We start from the raw sequence: 16,387 nt of genomic DNA on the forward strand, positions 1-16,387 counted from the left end.
GGAAGTGTAGTCCAATAAAAATGCCGTCATCATACACAAGTGCTTCAAGTATCCCGAGGTCGGAGCAGCCGGAGCATGAGAAACTAAACCACGACAGCCTATGGGTTCCTCGCTGCCGAGGGACGCCGCGGACACACAACAAACATTGTAACGTAGAGTATGTTCCGTTCATAGCGGCGACGCTGCGGGGCCGGAGGTGGCTGTACCGACGCGGCGTCTGAGCCGCGAGTACCAGCATCGAGATGAGCCGTGGAGGACATATGGAAGCGGACGCAAGGATGGCTAACCTCAGCTAACCGTGCCGTGTCTTGCTGTGAATCTTTGCACAATGAAAGGCAGACCGGCATGTTCGAGGTGAGTGACATCCCGCCGCGGACTGCTTCGACGGCGTCCGTCCCGCAGCCATCAGGCTAACGTCACGTCAGCATAGCATGCTAATTGCTTGTTTGGGGCTTTTACGGTCTCCTTGACGGTGTACCACCACGGGAGGCGCTTCGCACTTCTGGCCGCCACTTAACGAGTCGTGTTTGCGGCGAGGTTAGCTTCTGCTTTGGCGTTGGGTGAATGATGAATAAGCGTTAATTACGGGATGGAAAGTGTACGATAACATGGCCGGACAGTCACGGAGACTCCGCCGCGATGTGACGTCTCCGCGGGCTGGTGGTGCCCTTCCACCCTTCCAGGCAGCTCCACGTCTGCTTGAAGGCAAGAGGGGGGCGTTGAAGGAGGATTTCAGCCGGTCTGGGTTGTGAGGCAGCTCCGGTTCCCTCCCACCGCCCTTCCTCCCTCTTGTCCACAGTCATCACCCTCTTTTCGGCAAAGCTCAACTTTGCAACGGCTTTCTTTTCAAAGGGACGACAGTGATCCGATCTCAGGCCAGGTACTGTTTTAGCACCGGTTATTGTTGATTTTGATGTTTGTACTCCTAGCCCTCACATGTGTTTAGTCCTCATTTTTCATGTGTGTTCTGTGAAAATAGACGTTTTGTAAAATATAAACATGACTAGTAGATCTGTTTAGAAAGCGTGGATGCGTGGAGTCTATTCAATCACATGGCTCCAAATATCAAGAGAAAGCAGGTGTAATCTGACTGGAAAAAGTTGTGATTTTAGTTGAAATGGTGAAGAAAAAATATTTTAAAATGTTTTAAAGCTGATGACATGAGATAGTTAAAGTTTTTGGAAATTTTTTGATTGATGTGACAGGAAGAAAATGTACAAAAAGTTGAAATAGTTCCAAACAGGGGATGTCCCGATCAGGTTTTTTTTTTTTTGCCTCGAGTCATTTGATTTTGAGTATCAGCTGATACTGAGATCCGATATGTCTATAATACAATAGAGCAAAAAATGAAAATGTAATATAAAAACAAACAGCCCCTCAACTTACCTGGCAGGCATGTAAGCAAATAAGAAAATAAAAGTGCCTCAGTATGTTCTCTATCTTATGGAGCGCTGGCATGTCATATTGGGGTTCCATAAGCTCCATAAGAATACCAAATCCTGGGTTTGATACAAAGGCCAATGGTAGGTCACTCATTGTTGTCATTGGGCTACCTTGACTGTGATGCCCAGCTCCTTTTGCGTTGCCCCCTTAAAATGTCCTGCAGCGTGGGCTGAGCGGTCTCGGGCCAGGTTGCCAGGGTAAACTGGCTGTATTGTGTCTGGTGTTTGTCTTTGAGGCGTCGTATCAGGTTTGTTGTGCTAAATGCAGCCACTTCCTTCCCACATCTGGAGATCGCAGGTTGACATATTTCACACTTGGGAGGTTTTTGTGTCGGTCATGAACGAACGGATCAAAAGAACTAGTTATTTTTTTGTGAACGGAATGAACGAGGTCACCGCCCCTAAAATACCTGTTCAGTCGCAAATGCTTTTTTGTGATTGGCTGGAGAGTCAGTTCACCTTTCCTTTTGCAAGGCGGGGCTATCTGCGTGCTTGCCTGTCTTATCCTATCATCGCGCCTCGCTCTGTGGCTGGGTGGGGTTAGCTGACTGAAAGAACGAGACCGAGAGATTGACCGACACTCGTGGGCCGTTCATTCTTTTTACATTTATATTGTTTATTTTAATATTTTTGGTATGTTTAATACTCATTTTCAGTCTGTTGACATTTTGTACTTTTTATTATTGTTTTTACTGCACCTCAAGATAGTAAAAACCATTAAAAACCTTATATTTTTTGTTATTCCTACTATAATTTTATGTTACAAGGATTGGGGGGGGTGCAGCGGTCACAGCGTTGGAAGGGCGGGTAACACCGAGACGCTCAAATCTGGAGGGCTGTCATAATACATCCGATTTCAAGGTACATCATCACGTGTTGCGCTGTTGTCGGAACGAAATGATCCAGTTGAAATGAACGGTTTTGCCCACCACTAAAATACTCCAGACCGTAGACCCTAGTCGCACGCCCAGCTTCAAGCTGCTTTCGTGTTCCGCTTGGCTTGACAGCATTCAACCAGTAGTCACGCCGTACATGTTGTAGTATATGTGGTACGGAGTGAAGAGGTCTCACTCGCTGCCATCTCATAACTATAGATCTGACAATAAATATACATATATCTGAGTCCTGATCGGGAGATAACGTCCGATTCCCATTGAGTCTGAAAACATTGCAAAACTGTTCATGTAATTGTAAAGTTGGTTAGAGCACTTAAAGTCAAAGTCTAAAATTCATTCATTCATTTTCTACCGTTTATCCTCACAAGGGTGACGGGGGTGCTGGAGCCTATCCCACCCTGGACTGGTGGCCAGCCAATCCCAGGGCACATATAGACAAACAACCATTCACACTCACATTCATACCTATGGACAATTTGGAGTGGCCAATTAACCTAGCATGTTTTTGGAATGGGGGAGGAAACCAGAGCACCACACATGCAAACTGGATGGCTGAGGGTGAAATTGAACCCGGGTCTCCGAGTTGCGAGCCCTGCGCGCCAACCACCCCGCCACTGTGCAGTCGGAACCAGTATCACTGAAATTCAAACAATGGCCAACCCTAGTCGCCACTTGAAAGGGTTCTGGTTCAGCTTTGCTGAATGTTTTTGTCGTATGAACCCCAACCTGAACATAATCCCAACCTGTGGCTAGTCCTGCCCTCCAAGTGTGTCCCATCCATCCTTACAGGATTATTGGGTCTATATTTGTCATGGCTAATTGGATGGGTTTAGCCTTCCCAATGCTGTCGAGCCCACGTGTAGTCAAAGGGATCCATGAATGTGATGTTCCAGTAAGTCATTACTGCCACCAGAACACTGCGTGGTACACATTGATGACCCACAGGCTGTTTACACTGACCAGAGAATGTCCACAGACCTTGCTCTTTTTTTTTTTAGAGGAAGTTGAACTTTGAGCGAAAAGCAACAACTGATATTGACGAGGCTCATTTCAGTCGGGTGTCTGCACTGTTAGGGTTAGGGTTAGGCAGGGGAACTTCATCTGGAATTTGGGCTTCATTAGCCGTCATCCAAACCAAGCTGATGATACTAAAACATTTCGTAAGTATTCTTTTACTGTGTTTTATAGGCAATGTCTGTTTTTGACGTTGTATGGACCATGTACATAAAGTTGATGATTATTTTCATGTATTTTAATATGGAGACATTGCAATTGCAACTTTAAAGAAAATACTTTGACTGCTACAGGAAGTACAATACAGTAATCCCTCACCACTTGGAAAAATACTAGTCATGCTGTTTTGTGGTTGGATATGTTTAAGCAAATATTTTGTATTATTTGCCTAAATTGAGCATTTCAAACATAAAAACGCACTAAAATACAAATACAGTTGTCCCTCGTTAATGGCCGTTCATTTGTTCTCGACCCCAATGTGAATTTCCTCCAATTAGGATCCTTTATGAAGTGACTATTTTCACACTTAGTAGTAGGAGCTAACAAGAGCTTGTGTCCTAAAATGGTGGGCTAAGCAAAGGCAAAGTGGTGAAAAAGAATCCAAGTTGTTTCATGCGCCTTGGAAGACTCCTCTGAACTTTGACCTTCTGGGTCTCGGCTTTGGAGTTAATCTCAAAGTTAGAGCAGGATGCGCTTATCAGGCTGTCTGCTCGGATAAAACGTCCGTCACTGATGCATGATCCACCATGCGGACATTTAGCATTTAGCATCTGGAATGCAGTGTTTGAACAGTACATTATTGACTTATGGTTATTTTCATACTTATGGTTCAGCTGTCAATATCAAAGTATCAATAAAAACCCTTGTAATATGTTAGTAGCTGTTAAAGGTCCTCATGATGTCTCAAAATGATGTGTGGAATTGACCAGTACTTCCTTGTTTATACCAGGGGTGTCAAAGTGAAAAATCACAGGATGTGGGCAATACTTTCACATGTTTTCATTTGAACTGATTTTTAAACGTTAGTCTTTCTCTTAGTTATATTAGAACTTTTCCTATAACTTTCAATTGGATGCTGTTTTGTCTTGACTCTAAAATGGCCAACTTTGCTAGTTTGCAAGTTTTTCTTCCACTTGTTGGAATAACTCCGTATTGCCAGTTTTTCCTTCATCCGGTCTTGAAATTGAGTTTGGATCAAAAACACAGTTTGCTTAGCAGTCCGGTGCCGACTGCTGGCCTCCATTTTTAAAAGTGAAGAACGTCTGAAGCTGCGTGTTACGTCATATCGGAGCATGCGCTGAAAGAACGTACCTGGGAAAACTTTCAACAGGAAAAGATACAATTAAATTATTATAATTAAACTTGGGACATGTTTTATATAGATACATATATGTTCTTTTTTTAATAAAGTTTATTTTGGCTCTCTTTGAGGTAGTATGTCTTTCCTCTGAACATTTAGCGTTTGTTGCTTTGAGATACCAGCCGTTGGAGGATGGCCTTGCTAACGACTGTAGCGATATAGTTAAAAGTACCCTTGTATTTATGTAGTGCAGCTCCTAAAAGTACTGCATTCTTTTCAGGTTTACTCTTTACTGCTTGAACAGATTAAGACTTGGCATGAATGTTATGTTTGTAATGATGTCATCTACATCAACGTCCATTTGCTCCTTGTTTCATTTTTACTGATGATTTGTGTTTTTTCTGCTCTGTTTCCAGGACGATGGCCAAAGGATAACACTGAATGAGTCACATCCCCTCTACCCAAAGTGACCCCATTTACCCCCACCCTACCCCCCCTTTCCTTTTTGTTCATCCTTATCCTTATAGAGTCAATAATATGATTGTGGGATGATGTGATTTGACATCAACTTCCTGTCCAGCCAAGCTTTCCACTTGGGCCTTTTGGATCGGATCTTTGGCCCGAGCACGTTATCCCTAGCTGGATCTTTTCCTCAGTTTACCCCCCCCGCGTCCTTGGGCCATGGTTCGAAAGAAGGGTTCCTTGATACTATGTGGTGCTTTTCTGTTTGTTGCGTGGAATGCTGTGCTGCTGCTCTACCTTTGGGGTCGCCCTCCAATTGGCCGCCTCGGTGAAGGTGGCGGTGCTGAACCAGGAGGCAAAGAGGAGTGGGATGTGATCAGAGGGAAAGGAAGCCCGGCCAGCCTGGCGAGTGAGGTGATCCGTCTGGCAGAGGAAGTGGAATTTCAGCTGGAGACCCAGAAAAAGCTACTAAAGGTGATCGAGAGCCACAAGGCGGCCTGGTCTAAGTGGAAAGATGTTGGCAAAGGACAAACGGGTGTTACCGAAAAAGCCAATTTGGATGCCGATCGTCAGCCGCCAAAGCCTGCGCTCCCGTTGAAAGACGAGGCGGACACCAAGGATCCAACTCCAAAACAGACGCCCCTGACTTCAGCCGCTCCAGATGCTCTGCACCAATCCCACGTCAAGACGGTCAGCACCGGAAACGGCCAATTGGCAACCTCTGCTGCCAGCCCGGAAGTTGTCATTCCCATCCTAGTCATCGCTTGCGACAGAGTCACCGTAAAACGCAGTCTGGATAAACTCATTCAGTACCGCCCTTCCCCACAACTGCACCCGATCATCGTCAGCCAGGACTGCCGCCATGCCGAGACCGCCAGTGTCATCGACTCGTACGGCCCTCAACTGACGCACATCAGCCAACCGGACCTCTCGGACATCAGAGTACGACCCGAGCACAGGAAGTTCCAGGGCTACTACAAGATTGCCAGACATTACCGATGGGCACTCAACCAAGTGTTCAGCACGTTCTCCCATTCCGCCGTGGTCATCGTGGAGGACGACCTGGAGGTGAGTCCAGGGTAGAACCACAGGGTCATTTTGTCACACACTCTTTTTACTGCTAGCTACTAGCTACTAGCACTCAACTAACAGTCAAGTTTAGCTAGCAGACGCCACACCAGATCAGTTCCCAGACCTTCTTAAATACTTTGACCTTATCTTTGTAGTCTTCTTCATCCCGTCATTCAAACGAATGAGCATTCCCGTTTATGTTCAGGTGGCTCCAGACTTCTTTGAGTACTTCAGAGCCCTCTACCCAGTCCTGCGCTCGGACCCGACCCTGTGGTGTGTATCTGCCTGGAATGACAACGGCAGGGACGCCTTGGTGGATCCATCCAAAGCCGGTCTCCTCCACAGGACAGATTTCTTCCCGGGTTTGGGCTGGATGCTGCTCAAGGAGGTTTGGGCCGAGTTAGAACCCAAATGGCCTTCGGCCTTCTGGGACGATTGGATGCGTCAGCCAGAGCAGCGCAAGGACCGCTCGTGCGTTCGGCCAGAAATCTCCCGGACTATTACGTTTGGGCGGAAAGGGGTCAGTCTAGGTCAGTTCTTTGACCAGTACCTTCGCTATATTCGACTCAACACGGAATTTGTGCCTTTTACCAAACAAGACTTGTCTTATCTGCTGAAAGACAAGTACGATGACCAGTTCATTAAAGAGGTTTACCGTACGCCGCTGGTGAAGATGGAGGAGCTGCAACATGGAGGAACTTTAAGGGGGCCGGGTCCCTACAGAGTCAAGTATTCAAGCAGGGACAGTTTCAAGGTTCTGGCCCGAAATCTGGGGGTGATGGATGACTTGAAGTCTGGGGTCCCACGGACGGGCTACAGGGGTGTTGTCAGTTTCCTCTTCAGAGGTCGAAGGGTGTTCTTGGCTCCGCCAGAAGGTTGGACGCAGTACGATGTCAGCTGGAGCTGAGGCTGATGCTAACAAATAGTCCGAGTGGGAGCACGCTTTCCGAGACCAAACACTGCACTCCGGCAGGGGTGGGGGGCTGTGAGCTGGTCCGTTTCTCACTCAGGATCAGCTGGTGTGGAGGCCACCTCAGAGTTCAACTTTCCAGCTTTGAACCACGTTTGGCAAAGTGCCTTGCTTTCCAGTCCCGTTAGCTTAGCTGTGTTCTTGCATTCTGTTGGTCCGTAGCGCTCAGCCCCAAGGTCACAGCCGCTGTAAATAACCTTGGCGGGGCAGTACCGTTGGGATCGGACACGGCCCGGAAATGTCATGGTTCACTGTCATGATGACAACGTGGACGCCAAGAATGGGAAGAATCGTCACTCTGGGAACTGCACACATGGAACCGACATCGACTCCTCTTTCCATCTCCGCAACTCCTTCAGGGGTGCCCAAAGGGGTGTCCAAAGGGTTTCCAGCCAGGACGCATCCTACAGATTTGGGAGATACGCTGACAAGTTCGATGTAGAAAAGGCCTGTTATTATTCAGAACAGCTTACTCTTTCATATATATATTTTCTATCATTTTATTTTTTATATATTTCTTCTGAAAATAATCCCAGTCATTTCTTGTATTATGACTTCATCGTCATATTTTCACTTTATTCTCATTTTCCAAAAATGTCAACAAATTTTTTATGATTTATTTTTTAAATGTCAACACTCTGGTGCTGAAATGACGTTCTTCCTCACATTATTACTAATTTATTTTCTTTAAATTGCCACTTTTTCTCACAACAACCCAACATTTCTCCCGTTACTTTTGACTTTATTCTCAAAATGACAACTTTTTCTACTCAATTCCAATCATATTTTCACTTTATTCTTATCACAACTTCATTTTCCCAAAATTTTCCATAATACAGTCATCTCTCGTTTATGGTGTTTGGTTGGAGACTCCGCCACAATAAGTACATTTCCTGAAAGTAGGATGTCTTATTTCCCAGGGAAGATTTTTGTAGTTGGGATCATAGGAAAGCTGTTTGCTAGCTTCTAAATACGCTTTAGCATTAGCGTTCATTCACACGTATTTGCTACATTTAAGGATGCTGGAAATGACACCCCCCCCCATTGCTCATAATAACACCTTCATGGTGATTAATGATTAATTCATTTAAAATGTGATTAATCTGATTAAACTAAACACCTGCATTAGACCTGGTCCCCAGTCTTGTGTACGGTGTTACCCTCGGACCGGAGGATGAGTCTTGAAATTTGAACCAGGATGTGGCGAGGGGGGGACTTTGTTGTGGGCGGCAAATGGTCCCCAGGCTGCACCTTGGACACCCCTGATCTGGAGGCTTTTGCCTTTCATGCAACCACTGTTCTTATTTATTGTTCCTCCAAGTTGGTCGGGGAACAAGACTGTAAATGTGGAGTTCAACCTGTGCTTCTCATTCCCGTCATACTGGATTCTCTACGTTTTCCCAAGAGTCTTTGCACCCTCACCAAAAGCTGAAAGAAAGCAGCACACATGCTCTTTCTTCTTCTGTGCTATTTGACAGATGGAGAGTTCCGGGTTTGTCATTTTGGTAGATACCATTACCGACCATCTCTTGGTTTGATTGGTTGATTGTCCACTGTAGCGTTAAAAGGCCAACGTTTCCGTGTCATATTTGTCAAAGTTCAGAGTGTTCTGAATCGGAATTTGACCACTTGAACTTGGTTGGTCCGTGACTAGAGTGAAGGATGAAAGCTGAAGTTGGACGACTTTAGCCAAGCAGAATAACGTTTGACGTTGGCACCCTGGCGGGGGGGGCAGTTATGGCTTGACCACTTGACATCCCAAACCATGGTTTGTTGAAAAACCAATGATTGTCTGCTTTTGTCTTTACTTTCAATGATATGATTATCACTGTACTGTCAAGCTTTGGGGGGGGGGGGGGGGGTAATCCACCATCTGTCATATCTGTACGGTGATATGAAAAACACTGCCCGATGCGTTTGTAACGTTCAAACATTGGAAATAAAATCAACTATTTTGATATTTGTGCACATATTGAATCGGCCTCTTTGTATGTGATTACCTTAAAGGGGACTTTACTATTATGCTAACTTTGCTGTTGTGGAGTTTATCTGGCTTACAGCCACGCCCATATAAGGAAGTCTGCATACATCGTTTATGAACAAAGTTAGCAGCACAATCGAGAATTCTTTCTCTGCACTTGGCAACGTGACTGCAGAGTGGGCGTGCCTGGAGGCGGAGCGTGGGTGGAATACGCGGGAAGGAATACATCCAAGCTTGCGTCTGTCCATTCGCATGTCACGTCAACCACGTTAGCCTGACACGCTAATGCACGCTCTACAACGAGGACTGTTCTAAAGCAGGTGCTCGTTTGCAGCCCAGGGATGCTTTTTTTAGTGGGTCGCAACACGTAACATACATTCTACATTGCATGACGTAACATACATTTCAAACATTCAAGAGAAACAAAAAATAAAGTTTTTAGCATGTGTGAGCAAAGTGGCATTCTTTCATTTTCCATGATGTGGCCCCCCCACTGGATAAACGCTTGCTCTAAACCAGGAGTTCAAAAACTAAAACCACTTCTACCATGATTGCTATTCTTGTTATGATTATGATGAGATTATGATTTCCTGCTGGTGGAATATCATTCATTTGCAAGTCTGCAGCACCTTCAGCTGATCCTCGATCGTCCTCAATTCCTGCTCCAAGGCCGACACCTAAACACACCAGGAAGACATGGAAGAACACATCAGTTACTTTTCCCTTCGTCAGGACAATTTCATTCCACATCTACGAACATTGGGGATTTTATATTTCATACAGAACAATAATACAGCCATCTCCAGATTTGCTTTTTACAGTGCATCCGGAAAGTATTCACAGCGCTTCACTTTTTCTACATTTTGTCATGTTACAGCCTCATTCCAAACTGAATTAAATTAATCTCTTACCTCAAAATTCTACACAAAATACTCCATTATGACAATGTGAAAAAAGTTTTTGTTTTTGAATTTATTAAAAATAGAAAACAAAAAAAATCACATTTACATAAGTATTCACAGCCTTTGCCATGAAGCTCAAAATTGAGCTCAGGGGCATCTTTTTTCCACTGATCATCCTTGAGATCTTTCTACAGCTTAATTGGAGTCCACCTGCAGTAAATTCAGTTGATTGGACATGATCTGGAAATATAATAACTGTCTATATAAGGTCCCACAGTTGACTGTGCATGTCAGAGCACAAACACCAAGCATGAAGTCAAAAGAACTGTCTGTAGACCTGCGAGACAGGATTGTCTTGAGGCACAAATCTGGGGAAGGATACAGAAACATTTCTGCTGCTTTGAAGGTCCCAATGAGCACAGTGGCCTCCATTATTCGTAAATGGAAGACGTTTGGAACCACCAGGACTCTTCCGAGAGCTGGCCGGCCTTCTAAACTGAGCGATCGGGGAAGAAGGGCCTTAGTCAGGGAGGTGACCAAGGCCCCGATGGTCACTTTGTCAGAGCTCCAGCGTTCCTCTGTGGAGAGAGGAGAGCCTTCCAGAAGGACAACCATCTCTGCAGCAATCCACCAATCAGGCCTGTATGGTAGAGTGGCCAGACGAAAGCCACTCCTTAGTAAAAGGAACATGGCAGCCCGTCTGGAATTTGCTTGATTTGATTGATTCAGCCTTCCTATTTTTGGAAGGCACAGCAGGTGAGTGGTTAGCACGCAGGCCACACAGCCAGGAGACCCGAGTTCGATTCCACCCTCCGAGTTTGCATGGGTTTTGGCTTTTCTCCGGGTACTCCGGTTTCCTCCCCCATTCCAAAAACATGCTAGGTTAATTGGCCACTCCAAATTGTCCATAGGTATGAATGTGAGTGTGAATGGTTGTTTGTCTATATGTGCCCTGGGATTGGCTGGCCACCAGTCCAGCTGGGATAGGCTCCAGCATGCCCCCACCCTAATGAATGAATGAACTTTTTTCCTCCTCACATTTCCTTACTAGGTTTGTATGGTTCTCATAATGTTCAGACTTAAAAAAAATAATTTCTTTGCCACTAAAAATATATTTTATTCATCATAATATCACAACGTTATTCCTGCAGTATTACAACTTTATTCTCTTCATATTTTAACTTTGCTCAAATGCTGATTCCTTCCATTTTTGCTGTTTTATTTTGAAATGTTCTTGTTAAACGGTATCGTGACAACCTGGCCTCCCTGGACCCCTTTGGTCTACTTTTCACAATTAGCGCTCCGCTTTCCATGTTGTTTTCACCTCTAAATGGCATCGAGACAAGGCCAGCCTAGCCCGTCTTTTACTCACATGGGAAACATGCGGGTCGAAAGAAAGAAGTGCTATGTTCTAATGTTCCAAGTTGGGCCCCCCATCCAGTAATTAGAGCTATATTCAACTATATATTCAACTATATTCATCTTTTATGTCAAAGCCAAATGTTTTCCGTCTCCGGTGACAAGATTATGAACAAATGTATGCAAGAATGAAGGAATATCAAATCATAAAAGTACACATTCATAGTTGGTTCTACTGGAGACGGGAGACCCGGTTTATGATGGCGGTGTTCAATCTGCGTAAGAGTGCCAGTGATGTGCACACAGCTCACCTTACTGTCCATCTGCTGCCTGACTTGCGCCGGGACGTTGATCGGGTAGTCCGGAGCTTGAACTTTAGCCAGGATCTCCTCCAGCTTGGGGACAAGCTTCCGTCTCCGCTGGGAGAGCTGGATCACTTGATTGTCAATGTTCACGCCACCCTGGGAGATGGTTGCAACGGCTAGCATCATTAGCATCATTAGCATATGGACATACACAGTCAATGTTTCAGATCACCAAAAGGATGCTGGTACCTGAACGAGAAGGTGCAGCTGACACGTGTGGTCCACCACCCCAACCAGGCAGCCCTCTGGTGGGGGAGGGGCGTCCAGGGGGGAGAGGCTTTGCCCTTCTTCAGGACAGTAGACATTGACACGCGAGACCCGGCTCAGGGTCCAAACAACAGATCCAAAGTCAAGGAGAACCTGGGCCTGACCCGCTGAACACACAATCCACACTGCGGCACACAAACATTGGCAAGAACGTACACACTTGGCACACTTTCCACCGCTGACGACCAACACTTACTCACTTTCAGGCTTTTCCTTGGTCATCCCACACTGGGCCCTGAGGGAACGAGCCACTCCGATCACTTCCTTGACCAGAAGGAAATCCCTTTCCACTTGGGGAAAATACCAGTGTTCCTGGCGGGACGGAGGAAACACAATAAAACACAATAAAACACAATAAAGCTGCTGAATGGGCTAAAATGGCTGCTGAGTGGACAAGGTCAGCAAAAGGATCAGTACTGGACAGTACTCGGAGTTCTGTGTCAGTTTCAGGCGCCAGCAGGCTACTTCAGCTGCTCATTCGACCAAAATCCATCCTATTTTTCCAGATCACGGGTGGGCAAACTTTTTAGACTCACGGTGAACAAAACACGACACATCCACAGCAACTTAACGCATCCTATAAATCAACAGCTAACGGCTAGCTTAACACAGCACATACCTTAAACCGCTATTTAGTGCCGCAAGGTATGCCGGGTAGTCCAGCAGCAACAGCAACTTGAGCTATGCGCAATGAAACGCCGGAGTACATCCAAAGTACGTCAACGTCCCCTCTTGCTTCCCTGACGACGGTGCTACCCAGCATGCCTTGTGGCAAGACTGTATGGATGTATTTGTATGGATATTTACTTATTTACACATATTGCGGTAAGTCGGTCACGTGTTGAATTTTTTTGTTGTTTGTGTCGTCTTTTTATACAAGCTTTGAAGTTGAAGGTTTTTTTTAATAATGTTGGAAATGGCCGTTGGGCCAGATTAAGACAGTTTCCCACGGACTGCAGTTTGCCCACCCCTGGTCTACATGGATTACGTTGGCATCAAAGTGAGTCAGGAACCGTTCTTGGGTGGTTGGGAGAAGTTGCTTTCAGAGTAAAGGTACGTAACGTATACTTTGGAGGAAGTCCTGACGCCTGCTGGACTTTCTCAGGTTCCCTCAAGCCTTCTTCAGAACTACTCAACCTCTCCTCTCCTTCAAGTTGTTCATTAGCTAATGAATGCTTGTTGATTAGCTAATGAATGCTTGTTGATTAGCTAATGAACGCTTGTTGATTAGCTAATAAACGCTTGTTGATTGGCTAATGAACGCTTGTTGATTGGCTAATGAACGCTTGTTGATTGGCTAATGAACGCTTGTTGATTGGCTAATGAACGCTTGTTGATTGGCTAATGAACGCTTGTTGATTAGCTAATGAACGCTTGTTGATTGGCTAATGAATGCTTGTTGATTGGCTAATAAATGCTTGTTGATTGGCTAACGAATGCTTGTTGATTGGCTAACGAATGCTTGTTGATTGGCTAACGAATGCTTGCTGATTAGCTAACGAATGCTTGCTGATTAGCTAACGAATGCTTGTTGATTAGCTAACGAATGCTTGTTGATTAGCTAACGAATGCTTGTTGATTAGCTAACGAATGCTTGTTGATTAGCTAACGAATGCTTGTTGATTAGCTAACGAATGCTTGTTGATTAGCTAACGAATGCTTGTTGATTAGCTAACAAATGCTTGTTGATTAGCTAACGAATGCTTGTTGATTAGCTAATAAATGCTTTTTGATTAGCTAATGAATGCTTTTTGATTAGCTAATAAATGCTTGTTGATTAGCTAATAAATGCTTTTTGATTAGCTAATGAATGCTTTTTGATTAGCTAATGAATGCTTGTTGATTAGTTAATAAGTGCTTGTTGATTAGCTAATAAATGCTTGTTGATTAGCTAATAAATGCTTGTTGATTAGCTAATGAATGCTTGTTGATTAGCTAATGAATGCTTGTTGATTAGCTAATGAAAGCTTGTTGATTAGATAATGAAAGCTTGTTGATTAGATAATGAAAGCTTGTTGATTGGCTAATAAATGCTTGTTGATTGGCTAATAAATGCTTGTTGATTGGCTAATAAATGCTTGTTGATTAGCTAATGAATGCTTGTTGATTAGCTAATGAATGCTTGTTGATTAGCTAATGAATGCTTGTTGATTAGCTAATGAATGCTTGTTGATTAGCTAATAAGTGCTTGTTGATTAGCTAATGAATGCTTGTTGATTAGCTAATGAATGCTTGTTGATTAGCTAATGAATGCTTTTTGATTAGCTAATGAATGCTTGTTGATTAGCTAATAAATGCTTGTTGATTAGCTAATAAATGCTTGTTGATTGGCTAATAAATGCTTGTTGATTGGCTAATAAATGCTTGTTGATTGGCTAATAAATGCTTGTTGATTGGCTAATAAATGCTTGTTGATTGGCTAATGAATGCTTGTTGATTAGCTAATGAATGCTTGTTGATTAGCTAATGAATGCTTGTTGATTAGCTAATGAATGCTTGTTGATTAGCTAATAAATGCTTTTTGATTGGCTCATGAATGCTTGTTGATTAGCTAATGAATGCTTGTTGATTAGCTAATAAATGCGCCTGCTTGTGAAGGCTTTTTGGCGCCATGATGACTGCAGGTGTTTCCTTCCTGTTAGCCACGATGGTTAACAGAGGAAAAACAAAGATTTCAAGCATATTGAGCCATGTATTTAGCGGCGGCGATGCGGCGCACGAACGGTACCAGGTGAGAGGAGTTTGGGTAAGGCTGCAGACCCAAGCTGCCCTGGGCCGCCTCTTCGGCTCTGAAGGTCTGGAGCCTCTGCCACAGCTCCTCGGTGATGAATGGCATGAACGGGGAGAGGAGGGCCAAGGTCGTGGACACGCAGTGGTACAGGATGACGGCGGGCGCCGGTCTCGCTCTATGCCCGTCCCCGGTGACCGCCGCTTCCTCACGCCGCTCCTGCAGCAAAGGCTTCACACTCTCCTGCAACGCGTACACACAAAGGGGCGTGGCTGACGGATGCATCGCATTGACGACGTTAGCTCAGCTCAGGTATCAGGGGCTCCTGCTCCTCGGGTCCCCTTGGGGTGCACCCCTCCTCACCATGTAGACGTCACACAGGTTGTGGACCCAGAAGGAGTACAGGGCAGCAGTGACGGTGTGCAGGTCATATTCTTCAAAGGCCTTCTGGCATTGGGCCGCCGTGCTGTACAGGCGGGAGCAGATCCATCGATCCATGCTGGTCAGAGGAACCGTCTACAAGGCAAACATGGAAAAGACATCCAACGTTGACATCCTGATACAACGTATGCTCTTCAAAGGATACTTTTGGGATATCATGAAGGATGTCAACATCTACTGGATTGGCTCGTGAGTGTAAAGGTGGCTATAGGGGTGCTATTTCACGCCTAGAGGACTCTAATCATTGCATTATGAAAGGTTGCAAATAGGTTCCCTTTGTCCTAACTACCACCATTTTCCGACTTTGCAGAAATTCACTTCCCACTGTTGGGTGTGGAGCCAATCAACCGCCATAAACGAGGGATTACTTTATTCCAAAGGGAATAACCTTCTGTTTCATTTGAGTCTTTGGCAAGTGTTTTCAGTATTTAGGCCAAACTATAGAATAAAATTCCAGGAAAAATTTAATTCTAATTGCAACGGAACATCATGTTTTCCTGCTGCCATCAAGGTTATTTGTCTTTGAGATAATGGCTTCTTCTGCCTGCAAGGTCCAAGCCAAACACCAAGCCACCAAGCAGCACACTGACAGCTCAAAAGTGTTGCACGGGACAGGATGAACAATACGGACTTCCTGTTTTTCCCATCCCTTTTGGATACTGAAGCAAGTCAGCACATTTTGGGGCAAACATCTGGAGAAGGAAGCTAGCCTTTGACTACATCTTATAAACACATTTTGTCTCATGTTCTTATCCAAAATCATGTAGAATACTACAATATAATCATCTTATCATATACTATATAGTATAATATACTGAGAAATAATCAGACGGCGACCGTGGTACCTCCTTCAGCGTCCCCACTGGTGCAGTGCCGGCATCCAGGGCTCGCAGGGTGAACCTCAATGTCTGCCACATCTTGTTACAGAAGTGTCTGCACTTCAGGATCTCAGAGATGGAGAGACTGATGTCTTGTCCTAAACAAGATCAAGATCAAGGTGGTCCAGGGTTGTCTAACTCGGAGACAGGGGGCCAAAACCAGACCAACATATTCAAAGAGTATGACAGAAGTGGGGATTATTTGTACATTAAGATAACTTATTACAAAATGGACGTCCATTTCAGACCACATCATCTCTTCCTGTATGCTATCCGTATCTCCAAAGATCATTTTCTGATGTGTGAGACGA

The 16,387-nt window shown here is 44.8% G+C and overlaps 2 protein-coding genes across 5 annotated transcripts in view; one reads left to right on the plus strand and one right to left on the minus strand.

Annotated features, from left to right (window-relative positions):
- mgat1b (alpha-1,3-mannosyl-glycoprotein 2-beta-N-acetylglucosaminyltransferase b) lies at positions 1-9,100 on the plus strand. Of its 3 annotated transcripts, none has more exons than XM_058048075.2 (3): positions 1-354; positions 5,069-6,182; positions 6,391-9,100. In XM_058048075.2, the coding sequence occupies exons 2-3, from the start codon at positions 5,334-5,336 to the stop codon at positions 7,090-7,092; spliced, it is 1,551 nt and encodes a 516-aa protein (XP_057904058.2). In that variant the 5' UTR covers positions 1-354; positions 5,069-5,333; the 3' UTR covers positions 7,093-9,100. The 3 variants fall into 3 exon arrangements, with proteins under 3 accessions (XP_057904058.2, XP_057904060.2, XP_057904057.2); XM_058048077.2 differs by lacking the exon at positions 1-354 and adding an exon at positions 548-880; XM_058048074.2 differs by lacking the exon at positions 1-354 and adding an exon at positions 2,333-3,498.
- vars2 (valyl-tRNA synthetase 2, mitochondrial) overlaps positions 9,006-16,387 on the minus strand; it is a 27,528-nt gene continuing 20,146 nt past the window's right edge. For both annotated transcript variants that reach the window (XM_058048072.2, XM_058048071.2), the window contains exons 24-30: positions 16,044-16,174; positions 15,121-15,273; positions 14,758-15,000; positions 12,230-12,341; positions 11,952-12,154; positions 11,709-11,858; positions 9,006-9,813 (exon numbers count right to left, since the gene is read on the minus strand). In XM_058048072.2, the coding sequence (XP_057904055.2) occupies positions 9,745-9,813; positions 11,709-11,858; positions 11,952-12,154; positions 12,230-12,341; positions 14,758-15,000; positions 15,121-15,273; positions 16,044-16,174 (1,061 nt within the window). In that variant the 3' untranslated portion in view covers positions 9,006-9,744. The remainder of the gene's footprint in view (positions 9,814-11,708; positions 11,859-11,951; positions 12,155-12,229; positions 12,342-14,757; positions 15,001-15,120; positions 15,274-16,043; positions 16,175-16,387) is intronic.

Source organism: Doryrhamphus excisus, linkage group LG7, assembly GCF_037039965.1.
Source record: "Doryrhamphus excisus strain RoL-2023G ecotype Guam linkage group LG7, RoL_Dexc_Guam_v1.1, whole genome shotgun sequence".
In the NCBI taxonomy this organism is placed as follows: domain Eukaryota; kingdom Metazoa; phylum Chordata; class Actinopteri; order Syngnathiformes; family Syngnathidae; genus Doryrhamphus; species Doryrhamphus excisus.

Bases quoted from the DNA above. Each gene is read 5' to 3' on its own strand.
- mgat1b (XM_058048075.2), top strand. From the start codon at position 5,334: ATGGTTCGAAAGAAGGGTTCCTTGATACTATGTGGTGCTTTTCTGTTT. The intron at 6,183-6,390 runs GTGAGTCCAGGG...GTTTATGTTCAG, and splicing joins TCGTGGAGGACGACCTGGAG to GTGGCTCCAGACTTCTTTGA.